This window comes from Fusarium oxysporum, chromosome 1, assembly GCF_000149955.1.
Source record: "Fusarium oxysporum f. sp. lycopersici 4287 chromosome 1, whole genome shotgun sequence".
NCBI classification, from domain to species: domain Eukaryota; kingdom Fungi; phylum Ascomycota; class Sordariomycetes; order Hypocreales; family Nectriaceae; genus Fusarium; species Fusarium oxysporum.
Window position 1 is genome coordinate 5,249,900 of NC_030986.1, and position 22,250 is coordinate 5,272,149.

The 22,250-nt window shown below is 48.4% G+C and overlaps 5 protein-coding genes across 6 annotated transcripts; 2 read left to right on the forward strand and 3 right to left on the reverse strand.

The window, feature by feature from the left end:
• Window positions 1-88: 88 nt before the first annotated feature.
• On the reverse strand, window positions 89-4,224 carry FOXG_01158 (uncharacterized protein). The gene is made up of 2 exons (XM_018377948.1): window positions 3,973-4,224; window positions 89-3,908 (listed from the first exon to the last, which is right to left on the reverse strand). The coding sequence occupies exon 2, from the start codon at window positions 3,374-3,376 to the stop codon at window positions 398-400; it is 2,979 nt and encodes a 992-aa protein (XP_018233750.1). The 5' UTR covers window positions 3,377-3,908; window positions 3,973-4,224; the 3' UTR covers window positions 89-397.
• A 4,180-nt stretch (window positions 4,225-8,404) lies between these two features.
• On the forward strand, window positions 8,405-10,791 carry FOXG_01159 (homocitrate synthase, mitochondrial; the record flags this gene model as incomplete). Its single annotated transcript, XM_018377949.1, has 20 exons — window positions 8,405-8,526; window positions 8,574-8,663; window positions 8,730-8,823; window positions 8,880-8,910; window positions 8,976-8,998; window positions 9,050-9,174; window positions 9,228-9,308; window positions 9,362-9,457; window positions 9,510-9,514; window positions 9,580-9,616; window positions 9,673-9,740; window positions 9,794-9,812; window positions 9,867-10,014; window positions 10,064-10,097; window positions 10,152-10,180; window positions 10,233-10,257; window positions 10,314-10,374; window positions 10,458-10,517; window positions 10,585-10,635; window positions 10,671-10,791. The coding sequence occupies 20 exons, from the start codon at window positions 8,405-8,407 to the stop codon at window positions 10,789-10,791; spliced, it is 1,320 nt and encodes a 439-aa protein (XP_018233751.1).
• A 969-nt stretch (window positions 10,792-11,760) lies between these two features.
• On the forward strand, window positions 11,761-16,747 carry FOXG_01160 (uncharacterized protein; the record flags this gene model as incomplete). The annotated part of the gene is made up of 11 exons (XM_018377950.1): window positions 11,761-11,829; window positions 12,075-12,277; window positions 12,510-12,620; window positions 12,965-13,019; window positions 13,070-13,408; window positions 13,524-13,649; window positions 14,559-14,937; window positions 15,061-15,086; window positions 15,147-15,527; window positions 15,577-16,211; window positions 16,612-16,747. 11 exons carry the CDS (start codon window positions 11,761-11,763, stop codon window positions 16,745-16,747), a joined length of 2,460 nt encoding a protein of 819 aa, XP_018233752.1.
• Window positions 16,748-18,024: 1,277 nt separating this feature from the next.
• Window positions 18,025-21,098, reverse strand: FOXG_01161 (threonine ammonia-lyase, biosynthetic). Of its 2 annotated transcripts, XM_018377952.1 has the most exons (3): window positions 21,001-21,098; window positions 20,595-20,930; window positions 18,025-20,542 (listed from the first exon to the last, which is right to left on the reverse strand). In XM_018377952.1, the coding sequence occupies exons 2-3, from the start codon at window positions 20,820-20,822 to the stop codon at window positions 19,013-19,015; spliced, it is 1,758 nt and encodes a 585-aa protein (XP_018233754.1). In that variant the 5' UTR covers window positions 20,823-20,930; window positions 21,001-21,098; the 3' UTR covers window positions 18,025-19,012. The 2 variants fall into 2 exon arrangements, with proteins under 2 accessions (XP_018233754.1, XP_018233753.1); XM_018377951.1 differs by having other exon boundaries at window positions 20,595-21,042.
• Window positions 21,099-21,281: 183 nt separating this feature from the next.
• On the reverse strand, window positions 21,282-22,170 carry FOXG_01162 (uncharacterized protein). The gene has a single exon (XM_018377953.1). It carries the CDS (start codon window positions 22,104-22,106, stop codon window positions 21,486-21,488), a length of 621 nt encoding a protein of 206 aa, XP_018233755.1. The 5' UTR covers window positions 22,107-22,170; the 3' UTR covers window positions 21,282-21,485.
• Window positions 22,171-22,250: the final 80 nt, after the last annotated feature.

The window sequence follows — 22,250 nt, forward strand, 5'->3', positions numbered from 1 at the left end:
ACTCGGTGGCTACGGGCTCTAAACTCCAGGCGCCGTCGGATTTACTGGTGTTACGCTATGGGAATAGTTACATCACAGCTACGTTGACGTTAGCTTCTTTCTAGCCTCTTCTATTTTCGGCTGTTTCTTCTCAATTCCAATATTATTATGAAGGATATCAACGCCTCCATCAAGGGTATCTACTAAGCATCCTTTCACCCAGCATTCACCCACCCCCTTGCATCATGCTTTCTCTCTACCCAAATGTGCGTTACATCGCACGAGACTTGATATGCGGTAATGGCAAATGCTCCACGACTTTGACGCCTATGCTGCGCAACATAGATCCAATGCTTTCCATTCCCACTCAATTCCCAATCATTTCCTCAAAAAGTGTTCCCCAAGACGCCGTCCTTTCTTACCGTAAACTTCCAAACCCTTTCTCGATGACGAACCGCACGGGTCGTCGAGCTCTCTTGGCTCTGTATCCAAACGCAGATCGTGGCATAAAGTTCTGCGATGTGAGCATAGCAACGCTCATGGCCTTGGGCGCAGGACCATCATCCTCTGATTGTCCCTGTCCAGAGGTTTCGCTTGACGTGGGCTCCGTAGAACGTTGACCAACGCGGTCATCAAACCCCCAGTTCGAAACACCACCGGCTCGGATCCATGACTCCAAGTTACGGCATTGACTGACATCCATCCAGTTCAGTCGCCCGCAGCCGTTGAGGACATTTTCGACGCCTCGGCCAGTGACACGCACGCAGCCACGAACACTGAGGGCTTCCAAATCGTTCAAGTGGAGCGCCACGCTTTCCAAACTTCCATCGCTAACCGCACTTCCGCAGAACGCCAATCGCAGCTCCCGCAACTTTGGCAGACGGAGAGCGACAACCTCTGTCGCCGTGTCAGAGAGTGCACAGCAGAACGATAGGTCCAGATGTGTAAGGTTCTTGGCTGAGTTAACCAAGGCAACGACAGCGTTGTCCGAGAGATATGTGCAATCAGCTAGGCACAGCCTAGATAGCTTTTCAAACCGGAATGGCGCCCATGATTGAAACCCTGCATCTGTAATCGATGTGCAACGCGTGAGGGACAGCGACTCGATACGGTTCGAAGCGTGTGCTGCTAAATGAGCCATGGAACGATCTGTGATGTGCTTGCAATAGGAGAGATTGAGGCGTTTGAGTTTCGGGCACCCAACTACTGTACCTGGTGGCAGAACGTGCTGTGCGGCATGCTTCTGTTGCTGCTGCTTGCTTCGCGATCGAGCTGCAGAACTTGAGATAACGACTGATTTCGAAGGTGGTGGATCGGGTACAACCCAGCCAACAACGCGGCCTAGAAGATTATCACCGACCTTGCGGCAGTTGCTCCAGTCAACTTCTTCTAATCCCTTTGCGTTCTCGCTCATCTCCAAAATTTGGTTCGCGGAAACATCCCAAACCGACTTCATCTTCCACTTCTTAACATTTTTGCCGCAACTGCGCCATAAAGCTCCAAACCCTTCATCCGTTATGTGAAAGCAATTATTCAGGTCAATGGACAGAGCGCGAGTGCCAATGAAGGGAGCAAGCACCTTGATCAGGACTTCGTCAGTAACCTTACGGTTGTAAATTGAGAGGTCGACATCCTGGCAAACTTTGGGGGATGTAGTCAGGAGCTTACGCCAGTGTGTGCTAACAAGGCGTAGTCGAAACAGCTCTCCTATATCCACGTGCTTGAAGATGTAAATCAGGATCTCATCTGAGAGCACTGGTTTGCTCATAGTGATTGGTCGGGTGGGCAGAGTCGTCCGTACTCGCTTTGCCGGGACGTCATCGTCGTCAGCTGAAGCATCAGAAAACGCAAATTTGATAGGAGTTACTTCTGAGAGGCGAGACCTCGCACCGTTGGTCGTTGGGGTAGAGCTGTCTGTTGGAGGCACTGGAGGTGCCAACGAATGTCGTCTTCGATTTCGGATATTCTCCATGTTCACACTCAAGAACGGATCGGGGTCCTTAGGTGCTATGTTGCTTGTATCATCTTTCGCTGGAGACCCAGGCTTGGACGGGGTAGTGAAGGTGAGGTCAGGTAGGGATGCTCGTGTTGGTGTTGTAGGTGTGGGCGGGTCAGATTTGTTGACCTTTTCCTTAACATCAACATCAACCATAACAACATCGTCGCTCTGTTTCTGATATCGCAATCGTGCAGTTTCTTTAACCTGTTTCAGGATGTCTGAAGGGCAGCGTCTCCAGAACTCGTCGAGGACATCGCCTGTGATCATGATACATTCCACCGAAGTGATAGATCTTACAGTGGCTGTTCGACCACGCGACAATCCAAGACTTGCAACTTCGCCGAAATATTGACCTGCCTTCAATCGAGGCCGTTTTGGGATAGCCTTGGCCTTGTTCTGAATGTTATCGTCGTAAACTGGCTCATCGTGAATAACCTCCGCCTCGCCACGAACAATGAAGAAAATTTCGTTTCCTGGTAAGCCTTGGCGAACGATATCTGTAAACGGGGTATAGGATTTCGGTTGAACACTCAATCCCAAGAAATGCAGAATATCTGCAGGAAGTGTAGAGAAGAGCGGTAACTCCTTAAGTGTTGTTCGAATATTGATTTGACCGCTTCCAATCGCACTACCAGCAGCTGGGTCCTCCATGATTCCAGGGCTTGGGGACTTTCTTTTCTTGTTGTTGACGACCGCACCGTCCTTGATAGCGCCCCTTTCTCCAGTAGAAACCTCTCCAGGAGCGGGTTCTCGAGCGCTGAAGTCTCCCTGGGGGGATTTGACCAATCTTCCACTTTCTTGCCGCTTCTTTTTCAGGAGGTTCAAGCGTTCCTGTGCCTCTTCCCGGATCGCCTTCTCCATTTCTGGGAATTTGGGTATCACGGCATGTAAATCCTCTTTCTTAAGCACTAGCAACAGACACTTCGTACGCGCTACAATAGTAGCTGTTCGAGGCATCTGCATCAAAACACCGATTTCTCCAAAGAACGAACCGGGATTGAGCTCAGCATAGACCGCCTCACCGTCACGCGAAGTGACAGCAACTACTCCTCGAACCAACCAATACATTGCCTTGGCTTCGTCTCCTTCCGTCACGATGTGGTCATTGGGGCTTTGGATTTGAGGCTTCAGGTGATTTCCTATAGCAACAAGAAACTCTTCCGGAGCTGACATAAAGAGAGGGAAGGACCTGATGCGGTCAACCAGATCTAGCGGCATGTCTCGGATAAGCGATGCTGTGAGCGGCGAAGGCCGCACTGGCCGCGTTGGGTTTGTTTCGACATTGAAAGACCGAATCAATGAAATGGAGTCTGAGGATGTCGCAGCAGCCGAGGCCTGCTGATGATGAGCCAAAGCCCTATAAGGCGATGGCGAGCTTGGTGAACGACCTCGCCTCATGGTTCCAGGTTTGGCAAAGAGTGGTGTTGCTAGAAGTCAGCGGAATCGCAACGACGAGGACAATTGCCTCCCCTCCAGCAAGCTCTCGAGCCGCCGCCGCAGCTGAGGGTGACAGTTTCTTGACCTTTGTTCTTTGTTCCTGGCTTTGTATTTCTCAGCTTATGACGCGGAAATGTCAAGTGAAACTTGGAGAGTGGATCAAGGTCCAGTCATGCTCCGGTGTGACGTTGAGAAGCAATCCTTGAGGAGAATAAGATGATCGCTTTCGTGCAATCGTTTTGCCGACAGGGGCTTGAAATATGGACGCACAAAAGGCTTGTACTGAAACCCAGGCTCGATCCGTGGGCCCCGTGACAGGTAGAGGGCGTAAAAGCTGCAGTCACAGACCGAATGTCAAGGTAGAAGTCGCACAGGGTTCCAAGGCGGCGGTTTGGATCTTTTTCGTAACACGAGAACAAGGAGCGAGCTGTTGTGTAGGTAAAGGCGTAGATGCTGAACGTCAAGAATGATCGCGTGGATAGATCGAAGGTGGCTTTCAAGGAGTGTGAGCGATGACGGATGGCAGACAAAGAATGGAGACTCGTGTTGGGACTTACCAAAGCTTGAGCGGAAGCCAAGAAACGAAGCTTATCTGATGCTCACGGGGAGAGGTTAAAGAAGAAGAAAGCTGGTGGGGAGCTGTCAAGAAGCAACAAGGAAGCTATTGTGAGAGTGGCAATTGGCGAAGCTCGAAGAGGAAATCGGTTGAGGGAGGTCAAGTCAGGTCAAGTCAAGGAGCATGTACAGTAGGAGATAGATAGATCCGCATGGGAAAAGATGGATTCCAGTGCCAGTTCTGGCCGCCACATGAACGACGCCCACTCAAGAGCACGACCACGACACAGAAGGCCCCTCTTGCATTCGACACGCCCACTCACACGCACAAGGAAAGCTTGGTGTGGGGTAGGTAAGTACCTCCATACAGCACTGTAGGTACTATACTATACTGATTTAGCTGGGCGGGCGGGCAGTGCCGTCACACACGGTGAAGGAGCGTGTAAGAAGCGAGCAAAAGAACAAGGGCCCCTGTGAAAGTGAAGCTTTGAGTGGAGAAATATGAGCAAGCCAAAAGCAAGCAAGCAAGCATCGGTAATGCAAGCAATTCAACGGGAAAAGAACGGTTTCGAGAGTCAAACTTTGGTTAATCACCGAGCGGCACAGAAATTGACTCTCGCAATGATGCGACTGTTGATAAACTGAGATGCCCTGGGCTGCCCGCGTGGTGGTGCCGGTACCTTGGCACAAGCGCATGTAGCTAAGATAGTAGCAGTACCAGCTACCTTAGCAACTTATTGCCCTGTACCTAAGTTAGTGGCGCCTTAGGGCAGTGGACATCCCATCACAAAGTGAAACGGGAGCCAGCCCCGGAGCTGCTGTTGGGAAGAAACCTGAGGGTCAGTGCGTTGAGGCGCTTCGGTGGATGCTTCGATAAAGCTTCAGTGGGATGCGATGTGCTGTTGCTGCTCGTCATGGACCTTGACCAAACCCTTTCAAGGACCCCGGTGATGGTCTTCTCATCCTCACTAGCGAGCGGCACCAAGCGCAGATGACCGAGCGCGCACAGGGCGCTTAACGGTTCACTGGTACCTTTCTTTGATGTTTGGCAGGGGTAAAATAATCTGACCAAAAACAACCTGCGTGAGAGCTGATGCTGCGGAAGCGACCTGATAGCTTGCTGCTCTTGATTCCATACAGTAATCCATGCATGACCAATACCTACCTAATTAAAAATGTCCCATCAGTTTGACGAAGCCGTGGTTGACGGTGAACCATGGTCTTTTAGGGTTAGTAGCGGTCGTTTTCTGCCGTCATCATTTCCCCCCTCTGCTACGTATATGTCGATCCTGATCGTCGGATCCGTGCAGCCAGCCTCCAGCCTGCCGGGAAAGGGGCCAGCCATGTTGTGTTATCGGTCAGAAGACCATGATTTTGGTGATATATCCGATATGGCCGTCATTTGCCTCGGCAAGCTGCGAGGAAACTTGGCCGTGGGAGTTCGGTTTGAGAAGTTTGGTACATGTCGTGACACCATCTGTACTGTACAGTACTGTCATTTGATGAGGGTTTTGTCAAGAGCTTCCCTTTTGCATTGGCCTCTTGTCATGCAGATGCTGCGACAGTTAGCGTTGCCTGTGGCTGAAAATAGATGCACGGCTTGATAATTTGCAGCTCCATTCAGGCACGTTCGCATCGCCATGCCAATGTCAATGCCAGATGCGGCAGCTTGTCGGAGGGAGATCCCTGCAATATGTAATAGATAGAAAGCTCTGCGGAATCATTTTGTGAAACGTTTCGTCATGGTGTTTCACGTCTGCGGGCTGTCAGTATCCCCATCAGATCAGTCTGCAGAAAACATGCAGCGATTGTCATGGGAAAACTGCAGCGATTGTCATGGGAAAACTGCAGCCTTGTAGGGCGACCTGCATCAATTGCCAAAAGAATTGCTGAATCACAAGCAAATATGTAATTCTTTTCAGTATCGGTTGTCTGAGACAGGGTCTCTAAAAGTTTTGAGGCCACCCACGCAGGGTTCCTAGCTGTGATCTTTCTAGAAGGTAGCACTGACCCAGGGACAGCGGTCAGGCAACGCAAGGACCACCTTGCCCTGGTCATGGAAACTCGCTAGAAGAAGGAGAAGAAGGAATGAATTATTGTAGGCCAGGTCGTATTTTCAGGTCATTAAACCCAATGTAGGTCCTACCTTAAACATGCGCCAGAAAGAAGCACCCTCCTGAGATTGTTTATGGCAGCTACCTAGGTCCCTAGATTAGTTGATTGACACTTGTTCAATTTCGATTAACCACACCTGTCCTAACTGTTTGGCAGATGCCTTGGGAAAATGCTATGGAAGAGCCACAGTGTTTATCGTTTATGTCTTGAACCAGAACACCATAAGATATCCGGTTCGGCTGTCTCAGATGCACTCGGCTGCTCCCAATCGGCCAGATTTACTCCAAAGACGATCTAGACAGTTGCAGAATACTCAGCAGCTAGCCCGCTCTTGCAGTTTTGTACCATTCAAGGACTCGCGATTCAGGCCTCTGAAGCCGGTTCCAGCGGCTTTATAGATCTAAGATATACCTACCCATACCAAAATTCGTCTCTTGGCTCAGAGGAGAATATCCGAAAAGCACGGCTATACTTCGATAATCCTTCAGATCCTACGTTTCATGGTTGAGTTCTGGTCGGGTTCTTAATATGAAATGCCCGGTTCGCAGTCGGAGAGCTTTGCTGTCCTTCATGAGTCTTCCATGTGCCTTTGAGCACTGAGGTTCCTAAGGCTCAACCAAGCAAGCCATGGCTGCTCACTGCGCTTCCAATATTGCCAAATTTGGTAGAGATGAAATCCATTCTGCCGAGGTCACAAGTATGGAAGTGCTCGTTGGATTCTGGATCCAAGTCTACAGATCATCACATGGAAATGGAAGCCAAATCCCTCCTGTATATACTATTTCACATCATCCTCATAGCGATGTTGATGGACGGGAGCCGGAGGACGTGACCACAGTATATGAAGTAGCCGGCATAGAACAACGAAGTGAAGACCCTCGCCAACATCTACTGCCCGTTCTTGGTGTTTTGTGTTGGGGGTTATCCGAAGTAGCCAGAGACCAGTTGCCTCATAGCGAACACCGACTGCACGTGTATTTCGCCGAAGACTGACGTCCATTCTTCGCACTATCCGCTTTGGTGGTACTAATAGCCTCACCTTTTTCTTTTTTCGACACAGACTCTACAGTATTCACGCCCACGCTACAATGGGATGCTCCCAGACCGCTGCGTTTGCTGACTTAGCCAAGAATGGCAGCAGAAGCAAAGAAACCAGGACTTTTCAGCTCTCGAGATAGCATTAGAGGTTCCTGTTAGCAGGTAGTATGATTATCCTGGGATATACCGAACAGATCCGAAGCTCTCTGCGATCGCGGTCAGATCTCGTGGTTCGAGCCAATGAGTTTTCTCTTGCTTTTCATCAACTATTTGAATTTCGGATTCTTGATGTACATTGCGAGGTCCTGATCAATACTACACTACAACATCCGGGAAAGCTCTGCCATACAACTAAAACGTACAAGGTATCTTCTTTGAGACGATCGTATCAGTTTTAAGAGGTACTAAGTAGGCTAACAGTTAGAAGCATCTACGCAGGCTCGATATACAGTCAGCCACATGGACGTACATGACGTAACACGCAAACTGCCGGAAAAAAAAAAAAAAAAAAAGATATTGGGAGACAAAATCTTTCTAACCTGGGGATTTAGAGAGGATTTGGGGGCTATGACTTGGAGATTCTTCATGGGTTTCTTGCAACTGGAGGCTATCAGGATATGCTTCCAAGCAATGATGATTGTATCCCTGCTATTCCGGTTTACCAAGTAAAACATCGAGAAACTTTATGATACAACAGATTCCCCACAGTTTACTATGTAGATCACTGTTTTTCTTTACTGATTTCACTTTTTCTGTTCTTGTATGCGATTGGTCACGTGCCTCACCATGTGTATATGTACCTGATTTAATAGATCGAGTTATGACTTTAGGCCCATTGAACGCCAACCAAACTGATATAAAGTAAATATGCAATGTTGAAAACTCTCATTTAATAGTGCACCGTTAATATTCTGCTTGTGGCGTGTTACTATAAAATAGAAGATTGACATTCGTTTTAGAAGTAAGTGCCGGATAATTGAAGTGCTGAAGCGACTTCGGAGCAAGGTTTGGCGGGGCAACTTTCTGTACGTCATTGCAAAGAAAAGCTTGCTGTAAAAGGAGATTTCCAATTGGCTTAATTAGCGGTTCCCCGCGCACCAATTCAAGCGAGACCCTGGCTGACTCATGAGCGGAACCGGCAACTTCTAACCTTTTGGCCTCCCCACCTCCAATATTTATCACGAATAATCCTCCACATCCATAACGTCGATTGCCTGTCTATCGACCTCACAACTTCAGAAGAAAGCTAAATAGAAGCCTGCAATCATCTAATCCTGCACAATGTGCGGTACCGAGAATGGATCAGTCGGGGCTGCCCCGCACCCAGCCCAGAATGCCAATAACCCAGCAACATCGGTCTACAGCCAGGTCCAGGACTTCCTGAGCAACACCAACAGATACAAGTGAGTCCATTCTACCACTGTGCAAGTGTTCAGTCTGACGAATAAAGGATCATTGAGTCTACTCTTCGTGAGGGAGAGCAATTCAGCAATGCGTTCTTCACAAGAGAGAACAAGGTCAAGATTGCGACCATGCTCAGGTATGCACTCGTCCTCCCCAAGGTTAGCCATTGAATGATCTCGTTACTAATAGCAGAACCAAAAAGCGACTTCGGTGTTGACTACATTGAGCTCACAAGCCCAGTCAGCTCACAAGCCTCATATGATGACTGCAAGCACATTTGCTCGCTTGGCCTTAAGGTCAGTAACTACTGTTAATGAGAATTGTTGACATTATTGCTAACATTATAGTATAGGCCAAGATCCTGACACATGTGCGATGTAACAGTCGGTACCCTTCTTCACAACTCACCTCCTGATCGAGGTCAATTCTCATGCTAACAACTCGTTAGTGGATGATGCCAAGCGCGCGGTGGTAAGTCGAGCTCAAACGTCCGGTCACGATAGCTTCATAACACAAAAATAGGAATGCGGAGTGGACGGTGTTGATTTAGTCATCGGTACCTCGTCCTTTTTGCGTGAGTATTCACATGGTAAGAGTATGGAAATGATCCAGAAGACAGCCATTGAGGTTATCGAATATGTCAAGTCGTAAGTCGCTCTATGAGCTGTCTACAGGCGAATATGGTACTAAGCTGCAACAGGCAAGGAGTTGAAGTCCGTTTCTCGTCCGAAGATTCTTTCCGATCCGATCTCGTCGACATCCTTGCCCTCTATAAGGCTGTGTATGTTGGAGCGTCTACATCACAGCAAAGCAGCATTTGCTGACTCTCTTTAGTGACAAGGCTGGTGTGAACCGCGTTGGCATTGCTGATACTGTGGGAGGCGCTACCCCACGAATGGTCTACGATCTCGTCCGAACGCTCCGAGGCAAGTAGACGATAGTCAGCGACGGAATTCAAGATACAAGAGCTAACAATGCCCAGGCGTGGTCGGATGTGACATCGGCATGTCACCCTCTCTCATACACACGCTGCTCCACTAACACATCTATAGAGACACATTTCCACGACGATACTGGCTGCGCAGTTGCGTAAGATAGCCCTTTGGCACGATTGAGCAATAGTCTCCGGCTTACACTCTGTTTAGGAACGCTGTCACCGCCCTTGAAGGAGGAGCTACGCACGTTGATACATCAGTTCTTGGTATCGGTGAACGTGAGTGTGTTAATCAACGTCGAAATAACTGTCACTGACTTGAGACCTCGTAGGAAACGGAATCACTCCATTGTAAGCATCGTGACAACAGCAGCACCGCTGAATTCAACTAACAACTTACTTCAGGGGTGCATTGATGGCTCGCATGGTCGTGACTGCACCAGAGTACACCAAGACACACTACAAGCTTCCCAAGCTCAAGGAGATTGAGGAGTATGTTGCAAGTGTCGTTCAAGTCAACATCCCTTTCAACAATCCCATCACTGGCTTCTGTGTACGCTCCTCCAAGTCCCGCTTTCGTCCGCAATAGCTAACGCGCGCAGGCTTTCACGCACAAGGCCGGTATTCACGCCAAGGGTATGGATAGAGCTGTAATTTACCTTCCTTTGGCCCAGAACTGACTTTTCGTAGCTATTCTGGCGAACCCCTCTACTTACGAGGTAACTCTTGTCTTCTTTTACTAATGGTGGTGAAATTGCTAACAGATGATAGATTATTGACCCTGCGCTGTTTGGATGTATGATCCTACCCCTTTCCCCTTTAGGCTTGAATAAAAGCCAACTAACTTCGTAGTGACTCGTTATGTCAACATTACCTCAAGAATCACCGGATGGAACGCCGTCAAGGGCAGAATGTTTGTTTCCCCCAGTTCCCAAATCGTGCCTCAATGGGTATCGGTGATGTTTCCGCATGGGTAAAACGACTAACTCGTCTTAGTTCTCAATTGGGTCTGGATGGACCTGGCGGCTTTGAAACTGATGACCAAATCAAGGAAGTGTACGTTCATGAGCTTGAGAGAGAAACTGAAGCTACTGGATGAAGTTGACTGACATGTCCGAAATAGTACCGCCAAGATCAAGCAAATGGCCGATAGTGAGCAACCATTCCCTGTTCAGTATTTTTGCATTTTTAGTGTTGAGGAGCTAACAGAGGTCTTTCTTTCGTTCGTCCACTTGCCATCGACGACGCAGACTCGATCATCCACGCATACCACCTCGGCCTTCAGGGTCAGAGTGAGCAGCAGAACGCTAGTGAGCAGAAGGAGGCTTGAGTCGGATGGCAGCAGGCAAGAATATGGAGCGACAGGATGTAAACGAAGATACATGTCAGACTTCATAGGGGTTGGCATTACTATTAAAAGCATGATTTTCCACCTAAAGCGTGGGCCAGTATTGACGACAGGGGATAAGTTATGCCAGTTTTGATGATTGAGATCTAGTTGTGTTCCATCTCCAGCTACATTCAGCTTGGCTATTAAGTTGCAAGTCGACGATCTGCCAACCATATGATAGCTTAGCCCTGTGGGAAAACCCTGCGTAAGGATAGGTCTTAGAGATTATGCATGATGAGCAGGCATCAAGGACAATACTCATAGAGATGGACTTATAAAGTTGCCTCAGCTCCCTGCCAGACCGATCAACTTATTAGCTAAGGAGACCGTCTCTACCCCCGTCATGACCAACCTCTGCGGTCCATGTCTCCATGAGCCTGTAATGTGGGATCCGCACAGTCCTCTTATGTATACAGTCTGCTGATCTCATCGTAAACTCTCAGATAGAGGATAGTAACGGAAAGCCTGCAATTCTTAAATAACAGGATTTTAGTGTAATATCACAAAAGAAATCTTTTAAATCTTATGGCTTGCTTGATCTGAGTTTATCATTATCATTAATAGGGGCTTGTGGCTGCTGTTTGTGGCTGTGTTGTGACAGGGAAGGACTACTTCGTGGGTAGGTACCTTCAGGATGCCAGCAGTTACCTAGCTGTTACGGCTTTCCATAAAAGAACATCCAATTGGTACTAACCTCAGTTGATCATCTCCCTAACACTGTGCCTTACTTCCTGGCATCAGTCAAGAGTAGATAATTTCTATCTTTCTTTTATAATTCATCATCTCGAAGATAAGAGGCTGGTTGCAACAACACGAACATTGATCTAGACACGATGGACAGTCCTAGTAGCATAGAAGAGGTGATGTACTTGGATAGAATGAACGATTTGAGCGCCAAGACAAAAGGACATGTCTACATCACGCCAGAATGCGGACTTTGCGATCAAATTATTCATGCCAACGAGTGGACTGTGGCCTGTGAGAATAGAAAACCGCTCTATATTCTTCCACGGTTCTATCGATCTAACGTCGGAGTTATAGTGCTGGGGAACGAGGATTGTCTCAGCCCCTTATATTTAACGAAGAAGTTCCGATTTCCAAAGTCTCGGGAAGCCATTAAATCGGTAGACGAGTTGACCCTGTGTCAACGTCTTCAATGCAAGATGTGCGATATGGCTCATCTATCTGTGACAATACATACGAATTGCTATCGTGTTTTTCAGCAATCTTATCATCGGGAAGGTGCCATGGACCCTATATGGGTCGCTTCAGCATGGAAGTTCCCATGGCGACACCGACCTCCCCAGCGCAAGCCTCGACTTGATCTCACTGATACGACGTTGGTGTCAATAGGAGGACCAGTTGCCGAGGCCATTTGCATCCCAGGTCTGGCGTCTTTGCCGCAAGAAGTGCTCCAAATGGTCAGGTCCTATATTCCCAGTAATCTCCTCTGGCGGTATCCTCTCATTCAAAGCACTGCTGAGGAGATGTCACGGCCCTTCCGAAACCCCTTCGAGCCTGAACAAGATGCTACTCGCTTCTCTTTGGCAGCAGTGAAAGCTTGGAAACGTGGAGTGCAAGGGATGGATGCTGCTTGTGATGAGAGTGAATCAGAGTTATTCATCGTCAGACTTACTGCTGACTGCCTTGGCTTGAAGGAGATCCAAAGGTTACAAGTTTGGCCAGAGTATAACCACATTCGGTCCAACACTTGCGCATACGTTTCCTTTACACAAGGACAAGCAAATAGCTCTTTCATTTCTTAAAAGGTTAGTAGTCTCTTGACTTCATGGGAACCTTTATTAATACTAAACAAGTTTGGGCGAGCATTCATCGAGAATCCTCATGACTCTCGAGACTTCCAATTCTGGGACACACCTAGCCCTCCCGTGAGAGGATTGAAAATGTTACCGAGGCCGGATCGTCCAGGTTCCATCCGATACCGCACTGTCGATCTCCTCAATACCACAGGACCTACCTTCTTCTTCCTGAGAGGTTTCATAATGGCAGTTCACTCCCACACAGCGAACTCACCAGTTGCAGCACCAACTATACAACATTTCTCTCGACATGAACAAGACCATATGATATGGACGTACATCCCTATATCCAGTACTGATAGCCTCCTTCGGATCGGCGTGGGGGATGCCTGGCAAAGACATATAGAGGTAAGTTTTCGTATCATCTAATCTCTTGACAATGTTTCTCACACCAGTAGATATGCACCAAACTCACAGGGGCCTTCCTCTTTGGCCCTTACCAATGTTATACTGATACTGACAATGTATCAGGCAATGAGCCATCTGTGCTTGTTCATAACGTACCAACTAAGCGAGTAGGCGGTTCACTCGGCATAGTTACTGAGCATAACTTTGAGAGCGAATCCTTATTGTCATTGCCTCGCTACCACAAAGACGATAAGGATCCCTCCCGTCTGCGCTGTATCAACACTGAAGTTCCAGCGAAAAATATCACTCATGCTGATGTCTATTACAACCGTAGGAATGGATATTGTGAAGGATTGCTCCTGGAGTATGCAAACGGTGCGCAGCGGGCAGTAGGTCAATGCCGAATCGGGATTGACCCTTTCAAGGCTTACGGGAAGCCCTCCTGGATCTGTTACCGTGATATATGCGATCCAGAAACATGCGAGAAAACCGGAAGTTGTATAGTTGAGTGTACGACTGGCACGAATAGCCACGAGCATGAACCTCGCGACATTGGTGATTGGGTATGTATGCGTCCACGAGGAGGAGGGTATCTTGAGTTCGCGTGCGAGCACAAGACAGCCAGCTTTGGTATGTATACTCGAGCAGATGAGGAAGAGGACGATGAGTAAAGAAGATTGACTTCTTTCTCGTCTCTCGATAAGAAGCATTTTTGGTTACTGACCGATGTACTTCATTCTACTGTTTGATACACATACAAGCAGCATTACCAGCCACATTACAGCCACTCTATCACCCAACAATATCTGTCCTTGGTGCAATTACATCGCATCCTTCTGGTGTAAATGGCTCCCCAAAAGTGGGGTTGCCAACAACATATATATAATCGACCAAAACTCAGCTCCTCAATCGTCGTTTTCATTTCGCAAAACACAAATCAAACATTTATGATATCTCTTACTCACGCCTGCGCTATCAACAGCAATTTCTCCTTTGACGAGGCTTAGACTTTCGACCCAAGGACTTGACGAGCAAAGATTCGTTCTTCTCTTGAGGAACTCATCGCCGCCTTTCATTCCATTATTGGCAAAGGGTCATCTCGCCATTTACTGATAAAGCGGTTCATTCGTGCTTTGAAATGGATGCAGAGATAGTTGATTGGGATGAGGACATTCCACATTTTGATGAAACACATTTACGTATCCGATCAGAATGTGGCCTCTGCTGTCAGACCATTCACCCAGACGAATGGGCTATAGCATGTGAGTTTGACCAAGCGCCTCAATGATTTCTTCTGAAGATGGCATTTTCAGTGTTATTAACATATCTATTCTATTTGCCACAGTGCTAAACCACCACATGAAAATGTATGAAGGTCGGCCTGAGTACTGCACAAAAAGATTCCGGTTCCCTCGAACACCAGGAGCCATCACGGATACTGACTGGTTCCCCTTATGTAACCTTGTGGAATGTCGAGACTGCAGGCGGTCTCCTGAGTCTGTGACGTTGCATGCGGATTGTTATTGTTTGTTTCTACAGACATACCGCGAGAAGCCAGTATTAGAACGACTCTGGGTTGCAGCAGTCTGGAGGACTCCCTGGATTGTATCTTCTTTAAAACCAAGGACGCAACTTGATATTGTCGACAACGGACTAGTATCGATTAGTCTTTCCACTGCAGAAATCTTGGGCTTGCCGCAACTCACAACTCTGCCATCCGAGGTTCTTCAGCTCATTAGAGCTTATTCACGTGGAAGTTTTATCTGGACCTATCCGGCAATCAAAGCCAAAGCAGAGGAAATGGCAAGGTTTGATGAGAGCATTTCCAAGGACGACGGTATGCAGTACAACCTCAGGATTGTGAAAGAATGGCATCGAGGGCAAGATGCTGAGCTCGACGAGGATCCGCCTGAGTCTGGTGTGTTCCGGTTCACCCTCGACTCTAACGGGCTACTAGACATAGAAAGACTCTCAGACTGGCCCGAGTATAAGAGCTGTCGATGCCGAACTCACAAATATTTCTTTATTGATTGTGCTGAAGCGCAACGTACTTGGGTATATTTCAAAGTAAGTCCTCAATCTCGCATCATTTCCTGTCTTGTAGTGCTACTGACAATGGGGAAACAGTTTGGACATGCACGGATGATACTGAGTCCCTCATGGCCAAGGACTTTTCAAATTTGGGACATACCAAGTCCGCCCACGAAAGGGCTTGAGGTTCTCTTAAGACCACGTCGTACAGATGCTACTTGCAATCGCACCCTCGATCTACGCAACATTACGGGCATTACGTTCTTTTTCTACCGGGGCACTTTGATGGGACTCCATGCTCACACCCTCGGAGCCGTGACAGCGGTGTCTACTGTTAAGGACACCCTTTCAGATTATGAGCCCCATTTAGTATGGATTCACATTCCCATACCACATGGCGATCGTATTATGAGGTTTGGCCTACGGACTTGGAGAAATGAACACGAGGAACCGGCGAACCATCACACAGCTTTATTGGTTAGTTCCGGTTTCTGATGTGGCTTCTTGATACTGACTGGGTGCCTAGATGACCACGAAGCTTGCTGGCGACTTCTCTCTCGGTCCAAGTTTCGATATGGAAGATCAGAATTTCTTGTTTCAAGGAACGCCCACTGTTCTTGTTCACAATACGCCAGGAAAGGGTGGAATTACACTGTTAGGTATAGCAGGTGACGAACCTCAGGAGACGCTCCCCGCCCCTAGATTTCCTGTTATCTCCCTCTCGCCTTACGAGTTGGCGTATGGTGGCAATGCTATTACAGTGGACATTTCACTGAAAGGCACTGTCCGAGTTGATATCTTCAAGGATAGCTCCACTGGATGCTTCAGAGGTTTTCTTCTTGAGTATGAGAATGGTTCGCAGAGGTCTGCAGGACAATGCCGAGTAGGGGTTGACCCGGTCACTGTTTGTCACAAACCCGTGTCGTTCTGCTACCGCAAGGTTCAGGGGGGGGACTTTGATGTGCACAAATATTATGAACTTGAATGTTGTCCGGAGACGGGTGATCCTCATTATGATCATGCGTCTCCTGACGGGGCTTGGACGTGTTCAGATTTCGGAGTGTACGCTAAGGTTTGGTGTAACGATGTAACAACCGAACTGTATACATACACTCCCAGGTCTCAAGAGTTTATAACGATAGAGGATTTAATACAGCAATGGTAAGTCCATAAGTCTACCACAAGACTAAGGCCCTTCTTGTCTTTTTAATGGATATCTAAAAAGCACTTCTTCTCTCTGATAAAAATGTGATATATGACATATCGTACAGCCCTGAACCAGATGGCTCAAGAATAATGTCGCCCATTGGATGAATGGATATTAAAGACAGCCTCAGTGGAGGTTCACATGAAGACTCCTGTAATTCAGCATTAATTACCCGCTACATTCCTGTCCTTCAGCGTTCTTTTCGTTCTCAGCAACCCCCTTCTAAGCATCGGTGTCTATAGTTTCTACAAAGTATACCTTCATACAAGAGCCCTTTTTACCTTTCTTTGGAATAAATTCTTGAATTTCAGCAGTCGCGATATGTCCGATCCCAGCTTACCAGATGCACCTCAGTCCCCCCGGTAATTTGAGCGAAGAGAGTGATTACTACGACTATGAGGCTTTTGCGGATAATTTTGATGATGAACCCTTGTACTGGCCTGAGCCTGGCGTTGAAGAGGAAGAGGACGAAAGGCACATCTGCCTGTAGAACCAATGTGACCTTTGCCTTGGCGATATAACACCAGAGGATTTGGCCATTGCCAGTACGTATCATGAGAGAGAGATCTGGGCTACCATAGACCCATGCCATTGCTAATACATCAACCACCTTATAGTAACATGTGAGACCCCTATTCGCCCTTCATGTTGCACCAAGTTATTCAGATTTCCCGCCGGCGATGGCGTGATTAAGCTTGACGGAGAAAAGTGGCCTCTTTGCCGGCATGTTGCGTGTTTTCGGCCACATGAAGCTGCAACGATGCATGCGTCCTACTACTAACTCTTCCTTCGGCACTACACGCAAGATAATCCCCTCAACGGTGTATGGATTGCCACAGAATGGAGACGTCCGTGGAAACATGACCCCAATCCACAGCATGGCTTCGAATTGGAGGACAGCAGCATCGTATCAGTGAGCCCCTCTATTGCCGAAGCGTTGGGAATGCCGTAGCTGGCTCTGCTGCACCCAACCCTTGTCCAAGATATCAGGTCCATGTCTCCTGATGGTGAGGTTTGGGCCTACTTGGCTATCAAAGATCTTGCAGAAGGAATTTCATCTGCAGCTGGCCAAGATGACTCCCAGTCTTGTATGCTTGACAGAGTCGAGTCTTGGACTAGGGGTGAGGGTGCGCCTGTGATAAGCGACAGCACTGCTGGGGATTGGGGTATACGGGTCACGAAAGATCGCCGCGGTATACGGAAGACTGAAAGACTCGTTGGCCTCCCTTCCTACGCCCTGATACCGCCAGATCAAGCAAGGACAAGTGGTGTTGATTTCAGAGTATGTGGCACAACCTCTTTCATGTTGATTATTCGAAATACTAATCATCGATTTAGATTGGGGCAGCTCGTATCAAGCTGTCAGGGAATGGCAAGTCAGTTATGTGGGATACACCGAATCCTCCTCGGTCAGGTAAGTTGTCATTCTTCGCCCCGTGTGATAACGAGAGATTATGTGATATGCGTCTGCGTACACTGGACTTGCGCAGCACCAGGGGCCTCACCTTCTTCTACGTTGGGTCTTCTCTGCGGGCTATTCATTCTCATACGTCTCGCTTCCCAACTGCGTCGACGACATACGCGCGTCTGCTGGAACACGCTCGAAAGCATGCGGTTTGGGCACATGTCCCTATCTCACCTAATGATCGCCTCATCGGATCAGGCATACGAACAAGTGGCATGGATAATGTATTCACTTCACCTTCTGTTCTGGTAAGTCTCATTTTCGCGAGGCGCAAAATATAATAGCTGATTGAACAAGGTTCGCACTAAACTTGTTGGTGATATTGTCATCGGCCCTCAGTTTAGGCCCGTTCACCCTGACTTCGCCCTCGTCCTTAATAAGGATTACACCTGTGATATTATACCAGGGTTTCTTATATATGATATACCTGCCACTGAAGATGAACAAATGCTTCTCGCGGTGGCAGCAAGGTCATCTAAACCTAACGCACACTCTATACGTCGATTCCCTCCCACAACATCATCAACAATAACCCACAGCTGCCGCTGTACTCTTCTCCAAACCCAGGTACCTCTCCAGGGGACCACCCGGATTGATATATTTACTTGCAAAACCACGGGTTTATGCAGAGGGATGCTGTTTGAATACGATGATGGGGCCTAGAGGGCTGTTGGTCAATGCCGGATCGGAATTGACCATTAACAACCTGCATGAATCCCACAAGGGTTTGCTACAGCAATGTGATTCAGGCTCATTGCTGTCACGGTGATGGTGGTTGTTCCACCGAGAGCTATGAATCGTGGCAGCAGATTGAATGCACAGTACATCAAGGTTCCAGGGTTGAATGCTCCAGCAACACAGATGACCATCATCACAACGATAGTGATGAGCATATGGTCTGCGTACCCATCAAAGGGTACATGGATTGCCACTGGGATGACCGATGGACTCGACTAGATATACATGAGCATGCCCATGAAACGGTTGCGACAATAAGCAAGTGGATATGAACGGCAGACATCCCCGCGTATTCACGGTATAATGTATTACAGCACATTCACAACCTCGGTAATAAAGCTTCAAACAAATCAGCTCAGGTGTACTCTTCAGTCCATTTCTATATTGAATGTCCCATGCACATAATTCCAGTCTACATCGTTTCGTTCAAATTCGCTAAATCTGTGACCCAAATAACAACAGCCGTCTTTTACAGAACTGGACATCACCTTTTATGAACCTAACGCCGAATATTACACGACCCAGATATTCATGCCTTCTCGTCAACTCGCTCTAAGTACGCAGGAATGTCTTGAACACTTGCGAGTTGGTGCAGTCTTCATAGGGGTATCCGATCTTGCGCAAAAATGACTCCAGCTCAGGAACCTCGTCGTCAGGACATAAGATGCCAGTAACAATCTTACCCACATCACCGCCGTAGTTGCGGTACTGGAACAGGCTGATGTTGAACTTGGGTCGAAGTGTCACGAGGAACTTCTCGAGGGCTCCAGGTCTCTCGGGGAAGGTGAACATGTATAGTCGCTCGTTGGGAACACCGGATCGACCGCCGACGAGGTATCGAATGTGACTCTTTGCAAGCTCATCTTGTGATAGATCGGTTACGTTCATGTTGTTGGATTGGATGCGGTCCATGAGAGAGCGGAGTTCCTCTGATCGCTGGTGGGCGGGAGCGGTCAGGGACACACCAATGAGGATGTTGGCGACTTCGTCTGTCGAGTATCGGTAGGTAAACTCGGTAACGGCATGGGGCATGATGTTGTTGATGAGCTCGGAGAATGCTCCAGGTTGTTCGGGAATCTGCACCGCAAGCAAAGCCTCCTTACCCTCACCCATGGTAGCACGCTCAGCGACGAATCTCAGACGGTCAAAGTTCATGTTGGCGCCTGATGTGACGGCAATGAGGTTTCGCTTCGAGTCGTTTGAGGGGTTCTGGGAGACGTATTTCTTGAGACCGGCGATGGAGAGGGCTCCAGCGGGCTCAAGGCCAGATCGGGTGTCGTCGTACATGTCCTTGATAGCGGCGCAGATCTCGTCGGTCGTCACTTCAACAACGTCGTCGATAACCTCCTTGCAGATGCGGAATGTCTCTTCTCCAGGAATCTTGACGGCAGCACCATCTGCGAACAGGCCCACCTCCTTGAGCAATACCCGCTCTCCCGCCTTCAACGACTGCGCCATGGCGTTGGCGTCGTGGGCTTCAACACCGATGATCTTGACGTGAGGAGCCATGCGCTTGACATACAGACCAATTCCGGCAATGAGACCACCACCGCCGACACCGCAGAAGATAGCCTCCACCTTGGCCATGTTAACCTGGCCAAACAATTCATTTCCAATGGTTCCCTGACCAGCGATAACGTAGGGATCGTCGAAGGGAGGGATGTTGATAAGACCATCTTGCACCTCTCTTCTCGCGCACTCCTCCTTGGCCGCATCGAAATCAGCGCCATGCAACACAACATGGCCGCCCAAACGAGCAACATTCAAGTGCTTGATACTAGGAGTCGCTTCAGGCATGACAATGGTCGCAGGGATCTTGAGCTTACGTGCCGAAAAAGCGACACCCTGGGCGTGGTTACCGGCAGAACAGCACACAACACCCTTCCAGCTCTTCTTTGGGTCGAGATGGGCCATCTTGTTGTAAGCGCCGCGCAGCTTGAAGCTGAATACGGGTTGCTCGTCTTCACGCTTGAGGAGGACATTGCATTCGAGTCGGTTGCTGAGGTTGATAGCGTGTGTGAGGGGAGTGACCTTGCAGGCCTCGTAGACTCGGGATGTGGCGCTGGCGATAAGACGAAGGTACTGAGACTGTCAGCTTCGCAATTGAGATTCGTTGACGCGATACTACACTCACATCTGGGTATCCTGTAGGAAGGAGATACTCGTCAGGCACAATCTCCTTAATACGCGCCCGCTTCTCCTCAGACGGTGTAGACGGATTGACGCTGTACTCTGTCAACGCCATTCCGGTCATCGGCGTGTGCGGCCGAGAATGAGAGTCGCCGTTTGTGCCATTGGTAGTGCCGTTCACGGCGCCGTTCGCAGGCACCGCAACGATGGGATCGTGAGCTGAAGGCATCATAAGGGAATGTGTGAAGAGAATATGTGAAAAAAAGGAACAAAGGTTGGAGTGAGGAAAAGGTAAATAGTATTTAGTCCTTCTTCTCTAGTCACCGCCGAACGACCGGACCTGAATTTTTGTTGAACACCAGCTGTGAGTCAATTGGCACAGGGGTGACGTAGAATTGTGGGGTGCTCACAGCGAGATAAGAAGTATATGGCGGGTGCGGATGTTGCTTGGGCGGACTCACCGAGTCCGTTGGAGGCCGATCTAACGCCGATTGTCGTGCCATGCTCTACAGTGAAATTGCTCAGAATTGAGCAGGTAAAATGGACAATGGCCTGATTTATTGAAGTTAGAGACGTCAGATAGAAGAGCCACTTGTAAAGACCCTGAAATACCGCGTACAATTCAGGGAATGTGTATCCCCAATGGAGGGGCTAGAAAACAGCCCATGGGGTTCGACATCGGAGGTTGTACCTGTTCCACCACCAACCACAGCTCTTGTATTTGTCCCTATTTCAGGGCGTGCCCTGCGTGTTAGTGAAAGGGCGCTTTGGACAATGCGATGGCCTTATAATGCGAAAAGTCGTTTATTTATCGTATTTTATATGTATCGGATATCGTTCTAATCATGATGTTCATATTCCAACCCCAACTCCTAAAGCATTCCCTCCCATACTGTTACTTCCTCACCACATCGTCGTATGCAGGCGGTGCGTCCTTTTCGACATGTTGTTGGTTCATGGCATCCAGCTCATAGACACCATTGTTTGGCTCCTCATGAAACTCCCTTGTCTCATGAACATTCTGACTTGAGCTGCGACCAATCATGCCAACCTTCTTTGCTCCTGACTTGACCATGGCAACACCCGCTTGGCGTCTCTCGGCTCGTTGATAATCCCTCTCTGCTCGCTGTTCGGCTCGGAGTTGCATACGTTCAGCACGTTGCATCTTTTTCTGATATCGACGCTCCGTCTTGCGTTGGTGACATGAAGATCGACCACTGTTAATGGCCATATAGTCGGGGTTGGGACCAATGAGTTGAGGTTGTTGGACGAGATAGGCTTGTTGCTTTCGACTTCCGCAGCATCCAGTTGAGCGAGGCTGTTTGGAGTCTGTGGCGCTCATAATAGCGCAGATTGCAAGACCGATGAGACCCATGATGAGTGTAATTGAGGATAAAGAGTATTGTGTGATTAAGTGTTTCGTTTGATTGTAAAGTCTGTGATGTAGGGTAGTTGTCTTGAATGTATTAGATGTCTGTTTGATGATGAGAAGATTCTTTCTCCTACGACGAACCATGGCTTCTTATAACTTTAAGATATTGCTCCCTCTCAATTGAAGCCATTCCCGAATTGTAGATTCATTCGAAATTCCACGGCGCAGCTTCTAATGCGAATGCGCAGCCACCGCTGACGTACTAGCAGATCGAATGAATATCCAAAC

What these genes read in the sequence shown, in the direction of transcription:
- FOXG_01158 (XM_018377948.1), bottom strand. Translation starts at nt 3,376, where the DNA reads ATGAGGCGAGGTCGTTCACCAAGCTCGCCATCGCCTTATAGGGCTTTG.
- FOXG_01161 (XM_018377952.1), bottom strand. Translation starts at nt 20,822, where the DNA reads ATGATGCCTTCAGCTCACGATCCCATCGTTGCGGTGCCTGCGAACGGC. An exon ending in TTCCTACAGGATACCCAGAT is followed by an intron (nt 20,543 to 20,594) that starts GTGAGTGTAGTA and finishes TGACAGTCTCAG; the next exon opens with TACCTTCGTCTTATCGCCAG.
- FOXG_01162 (XM_018377953.1), bottom strand. Translation starts at nt 22,106, where the DNA reads ATGGTTCGTCGTAGGAGAAAGAATCTTCTCATCATCAAACAGACATCT.